At 35.9% G+C, this 5,972-nt stretch overlaps 1 protein-coding gene across 1 annotated transcript; it reads right to left on the bottom strand.

Moving 5' to 3' along the window:
* Positions 1 to 1,026: 1,026 nt before the first annotated feature.
* On the bottom strand, positions 1,027 to 5,234 carry LOC107821442 (protein ULTRAPETALA 1-like). Its single transcript, XM_016647876.2, has 4 exons — positions 5,095 to 5,234; positions 4,566 to 4,798; positions 3,117 to 3,438; positions 1,027 to 1,360 (listed from the first exon to the last, which is right to left on the bottom strand). Exons 2-4 carry the CDS (start codon positions 4,771 to 4,773, stop codon positions 1,186 to 1,188), a joined length of 705 nt encoding a protein of 234 aa, XP_016503362.1. The 5' UTR covers positions 4,774 to 4,798; positions 5,095 to 5,234; the 3' UTR covers positions 1,027 to 1,185.
* Positions 5,235 to 5,972: the final 738 nt, after the last annotated feature.

Raw genomic sequence — 5,972 nt, 5'->3', positions numbered from 1 at the left:
ATAAAAGTACATATGAGAATTGAATTTATTGATTTGGTATGAATAATTAAGTTTGTTTTTCTTTTGCCTAAGACGTGGCAGTGGGTACATGGTCCTTTAGAAACACTTTCTCGTATCTTTTGGCATGCATATGTGCTTCTTATTCACTGAAGTTCTACTTTGCCTGCCGAAAAAGTACTTAAAAAACTTTTAAGCTTTTGCTTTTTCAATCAATGACGACGTTGAGACTTTGCAATAAAGAAGGTGTATTTGATGTTTACATCGACACATAAATTCTACTTCTACATGGCATAATTAAATTAATTGGGGGGCTCTTTACAACGCATTAACAGAAAAGGAAATTTGGGTGGTGGGAGGCATCTTTTTGGAAATACTTTTATGACTTTTAGCAAAGATAAGATGTTTATTTTTTGTTTAATCAGCAGACACAATATTCTATTACTCTATTAGTCTAATGCTCTATGCTATAACTAGTTTTGGAGTTGTCAAAATAAAATAAGCAGAAAGAAACACTTTGTTGATTTGCCTTGTCCCATTTGATATGACGGAAAGAGTTTTCTGGATTTTTTTTTTTTTTAAATAAATGACTTTTCTTAAAAATAAGTTCTTAAATATAAATTTTACACTTTTTCGGCTACCGAATGTAAATAATTTCTGGCGCGGGCTAAAAGTGATAATATCCCTTGTTTTCCAGTATTTAGTTAGATTGTAAAATATATTCATTAATGTCTGATGATAATTTTACCAAATCGACTAGTGTTTTTATGAAAATTGGATATAGAGATTGATAGTTAATGTGTAAAGTGAGGTCATTAGAAAATATATTCTAGCAATCAAACACAAGAAAATAACTTATTTTTAGAGTAAGTAACTTTTGTATCTTACCAAAACTTTCTTACTCTCTAGAATAGCATGAAATGCAGCTGCTTTTTAAATAAAATCATATTCCTATTAATGCCCTCAAATTCCCAAAATTAATTGATACTCCATCTACTAAGCAGAGTAATAATATTTGGCACCAATCAATATATAAAGAGAAAGCCTTTGATTGTAAATGGAGCAGGGAAACTTTGGGTTTATAATTAGATATGTCAGCAAAAACATGCTGTGAACATTTGCAGGGGTTCGAATAATGGGGAAAACATACCCAGGAGAGAAGAGAAGAGAAGAGAAGATATAGAATAATCAGGCTTTTGCATTACTTGTGAAATCACTGCAAGTCTGGCAACTGCAGTCCGAAAAACGGCATACTTGGCACCCAAAACAAACACAGGAGGTGCAACCTTTACATGATGGAGAACGAGAACATCCCCTGTACACCCTACGGCTCGCTCGTTCTTCTTCATCATCACATGAAACTCTGTAACATAGAAGAAGCCAGCATTCAAATAAACATCCTTACATTAAAAACATTGAACAATAAGACATTTTGATATTTTTGGATGATCAGTTGTAGACAATATTGGACAGGCTCCAAAAGAAAGAAAAGGAAATGATAAAATGAAGTTGTCAATCTACAAACAAATACTTGACAAATTTTGGTAACACAGAAATTGAATGCTTTAGGCAGTTCAACAACTGCAAAACAGCAAAAGTAAATATCACAAGCTATCTACCACCTAATAAGATATGCATAAGCAAACTCTTCTACATCACTTGGCATTCAACCAACTAATAAGATGAGGCATGCATCAATAAACTGTTTAGTATTCACTTGGAACCACAATATTTCAGATCCAACAGAGTGGAAGGGGGACCATCGATGCAAACCAAGAAGGTGGATGGCATGTCCAGTGGAGTCGATCCATTACAAGGACATCAAGAACAGATTCCTTAATGCCGAATATTCTGACTCAATTCTTGGATGGCATTAAAAAATTCCAATTCCCACAAGAAACAGTTATTTCTCTCAAGAATAAGTCGGCTGACTTCCGAAATCTAAAAAAACAAAGAGCCCCCTCAACTAGTCAAGCAGGTTCTGACCATCAGCAGAGATCCCATAGGCGTATGATTTTTTTTTTTTTTTAAAATGGAAACCTTCGAGAGATGCTACTTCTGGGAAAGAAAATGATAGCTATTTTAAAGCAGTAATATCTGTGATTCCAATAGGAAAGACGTTTTGATGGTTGTATGCTATCATACACCTAAAGGTCTTCTCTTCAAATATGTATACTTTTATATGCAAATACAAAAATTTATATTGGACTGAGTAATCCCAAACTTCCAAAACAAAACCAGAAGAGCTGCACTCCAATAATATTTGCTTGAATAAAATGAGCTCTCATGCCAATTTTAGACTAAGAAAACACTACTGGAGGCACTCAATTACAACAATAAAACTTAAAGCAGCTACTTTGTTTTACACCTAATTAAAAGGAATGAAAGCATTAACAGAAGAATGAAGTTAATTCTCTTAATGTTCCTCATGTAATCCTAGAAACAGTCAGATCGCTAAAGTATGTGCTAATGATGGTTTGCAAGGATAAAGATCAAACATTTCTTTAAATCCTTCTCAACATGCAAAAAGCCAATGTCTAGGTCCAATACGAGATGATTGCTTAAAAATAAGACTTCCGGGTAAGTGTGCCTGCCCTTTGCTTCTGTTTGACATAAAAAGTCATCAAGTGCACATTTGCCCTGTGATCTTTCATGACTTTCCTCCTTTTGGCAACATTCTTTTCTTTTCTTTTTTCTTTTTCCTTTTTGGGAGGGGGAGGGGGTAGAACTAGCGTGGATATGATACAGTAATAACTAATAAGGGCATACTGCCTGGTATTTCATGAAGCTGGACAAAAAGGAATCATCAAGTAATTGAAATAGGAACAAAAATCATATACGGATCTCGAAAAACAAGGCAAGAACCCGCATGAATTAGTTAAAGACTTCTAAGACAATCTAACAAGCTGCAATTATTGTCCCATTCCATGACTTCTGCAACCATTCACAGTGCCCCACTTTGGACGAGATAAATTTGTAACTTTGAGCTAAAGATTTTTTCTCTTAAGGAGAAATCAACCCGCAGCATGAATGTATAAGAGGGTGGTAAGTCTAGAAAAGGAGGAATAAAAGAATCCAGTGACCTATTAAATAAACAAACTTGAATTAGATGAACATACTTGACATAAGGAATATCAGAGCACTTCCAATGCACATTCGCCAAAGCATCATGATAAATTTGGCATTCTTCCTTTGAACGGAGACGGAACCTGCGCTCTTTCTTACACTCAGTGCATCTTAAAAACTCATCGCGATGCACTTTTCCATTTTGAGATCTATGTGACCCATTAGCATGCTTTGAAGACTTGTTATAATATTTGAGCAGTGGAGTCTTTACCACAGGCACTTTCTCACCATTGAGAATGATCCATATATTATTCTTCCATTTCCTTGCAGTTTCTCTTCCAGAATGCTTCTCAAATGCAGCCGGAGTCAGCTTGTCTGATCACAAAACATCAACTCTTAATAGAAGCACAGTGCACAACAAGACTATCAAATAATGCAGAAGAACAGAATAAATAGAGAGTATTCTTTTTCAACACTAAGAATGAGAGGACATATTAATACAATTCTACATAACACATTCAGTTCTCCATTCTTAGATGGACAAGGGAAATCAGAAAACAAAACTAGCAATTGGAGATGAGAGAGCAAATGATGTAGGAGGCAAACTCAAAATTTATGCATACATGAAAAAACAAATTAGTAAATGGGTAAAGAAAATGAACGTGTTATAGCTGAGAAGCTGATTATCTAGATTCCAGATAGAGAAAGAGACTCTTGTTAAGTACAACAAGTACCAGTGTAGGACTTAAAATGTACTTTATCAGATCATTTTTGTATTGTGGAATTTTATTTATCAAGTACATAATTGATTCTTTGTGGCTTATGATTGTAATAAAGAAAAGAGGAAATTACCAAGAAGATGAGTACATAGTAGTGAAAAAAGGAGATACATATCCTTTGACAACTAATGCTGTCGAGAATGTGCTGAGTGATATAAGATTTCTTTATAGTATAAGATAATGTACGAAAATCATCACGCTATGCACATACTACAGCCATGTATTCAACCAAAACATTGCACTATTCCCTGCACAAGCTCCCATGAACATACATTATACATTAAGATTTGATTGTTTTAGAAAGTTGCCACGACAAAGTTTTCAACATGGTGGAACCAGTGAGTTGTTCAACCAGAAAGAACACGCTTTGAAGAGTGTTGGTTTAGCAGAACTTCACCTCTATAAGTAAAACTCTGCATCAAAGGTTAGACCTTTAGCAACTAAACCATCAATAGAACATTATCACATAGTATAAAGCACGCAATGTAGGCTAGTATCTCTAGCTTTGTTAACATGCTTATCAGTCATACCTTAGTAGTACTATATAAGAAAGAAGTTATTCTCTCTGAGGCAAATTAACATACAGATAAAATCTTATACAGAAAGCACAATGGCTCAAAACCTTAAACGCAGAAACAGCATCTTATCGTAAAGCGCAACACAGAGTCCGCGCGCGCGCGCACACACACAGAGAGAGGCGCATAACATGCAATTAACGCAAACCTTCTTGGCAGCCAGGGGTGCATTCACAGGAGATTGCAAGTTCACCAGAAGAGAAAACCCTAAGCCTAGCAACAGCATCACCATAGCGGTGGCTGGTGCACCCACACATCACCTCCACGTAATCATCCCCTCTCTTTACTCCGCTTATCTCTCGCAACTCTTCTTCCGTGAACAACGTGATGCCGTTACTCTCTCCGCCATTCTCCATTGATCGATGCGCCTAGTTTTGTTCTCTGTTATCGCAAACCATAAACCAAAAAAAACAAAAAACAAAAAACAAAAAAGAGGTTTTTAGAAACGCACCCAGAAAGCGTTTCGCATAAAAATCAAAACTTTTACCTATAAGAAACCAAAAGAGAATCGAATACAACAAATGGGTATATCACAACCCAACTTGCCATATATATATGCGTATGCTTCTCTTTCTCTATCGCTCTCTGTGTGTGTGCGTGTGTGTCGATGCAAGATAGATATAAAGATTTTTAAGACTGCAAATGCATTTGCAGAGAGAGAGAGAGAGAAGAAGGACCCAGAAGGAGGAGAGGGGTTATCAGATGAGAGAAATGGCCTGAGCGAGCACAGCACGCATCTCCAAGGAGTCAGTCCAAGAGATCTGGTTGGAAAAGCGTTGAAAAGGAGGAACTTTAGGGCTTTTTATAGAGAGAATACTGGTTTACGAGGAGGGGGGGGGGGGGTTTTGGGAGGGGGTTAGGGAGTTAAGGGGGTGGGTGGTCACTGGTCACTTTGATCAGAGAGAGAGAGGAATCCTCTAATAAGATGAGGCTTTTGTGGGGGTTATGGTTTTTGTTTGGTTTAGAGAAAAAGTTTGAAATAACTGAGTTGGCCAAACTGTGCAGACAAATGTCGTGATTGAATTTGAGAGTAGAGACTTATCATATTACTAATAATTTCATAAGATGAACTTATAAAATACATCAGTATAGAGTTTCTGCATATTTTATACATATATAGGATAGCGAGTTATCATATTTATTTTGAAAGTGAGAGATGGTGTTTTTGGGGGATTGGGGGAAGAAGATTGAAAAACTAAAATCCTTCACATGGGAAGAGGACGAGGTTTTTGAGAAGTGTACTTGCCAATATTTTAACCTCTGCTTAGCAGTTTAGGCACTGTTCTCACGGAGGCTTTTAACTTTTACTGATTTACTCATCAATTTACCTTTTTATATTTATTCAAAATAATTATCTATTTATATAATTAAGAAAAAATTAATTTATTTTTTTCAACTATTTTTATCTATAATTTAATATTTTCTTAATAGATGACAAATTAATCTGATCGAGGGAGTAACAGTGAAGCCAAGACCTTTGCTCTGCCATCCCTTCTATTAAATGTAGGACGAGGACCCCACTTTAGCCCAATGACGGATTTAAGACAAGTTATGT

The sequence above is a fragment of the Nicotiana tabacum genome, chromosome 2 (genome assembly GCF_000715075.1).
Source record: "Nicotiana tabacum cultivar K326 chromosome 2, ASM71507v2, whole genome shotgun sequence".
NCBI classification, from domain to species: domain Eukaryota; kingdom Viridiplantae; phylum Streptophyta; class Magnoliopsida; order Solanales; family Solanaceae; genus Nicotiana; species Nicotiana tabacum.
This window is presented reverse-complemented; position numbering and strand designations above follow the sequence as displayed.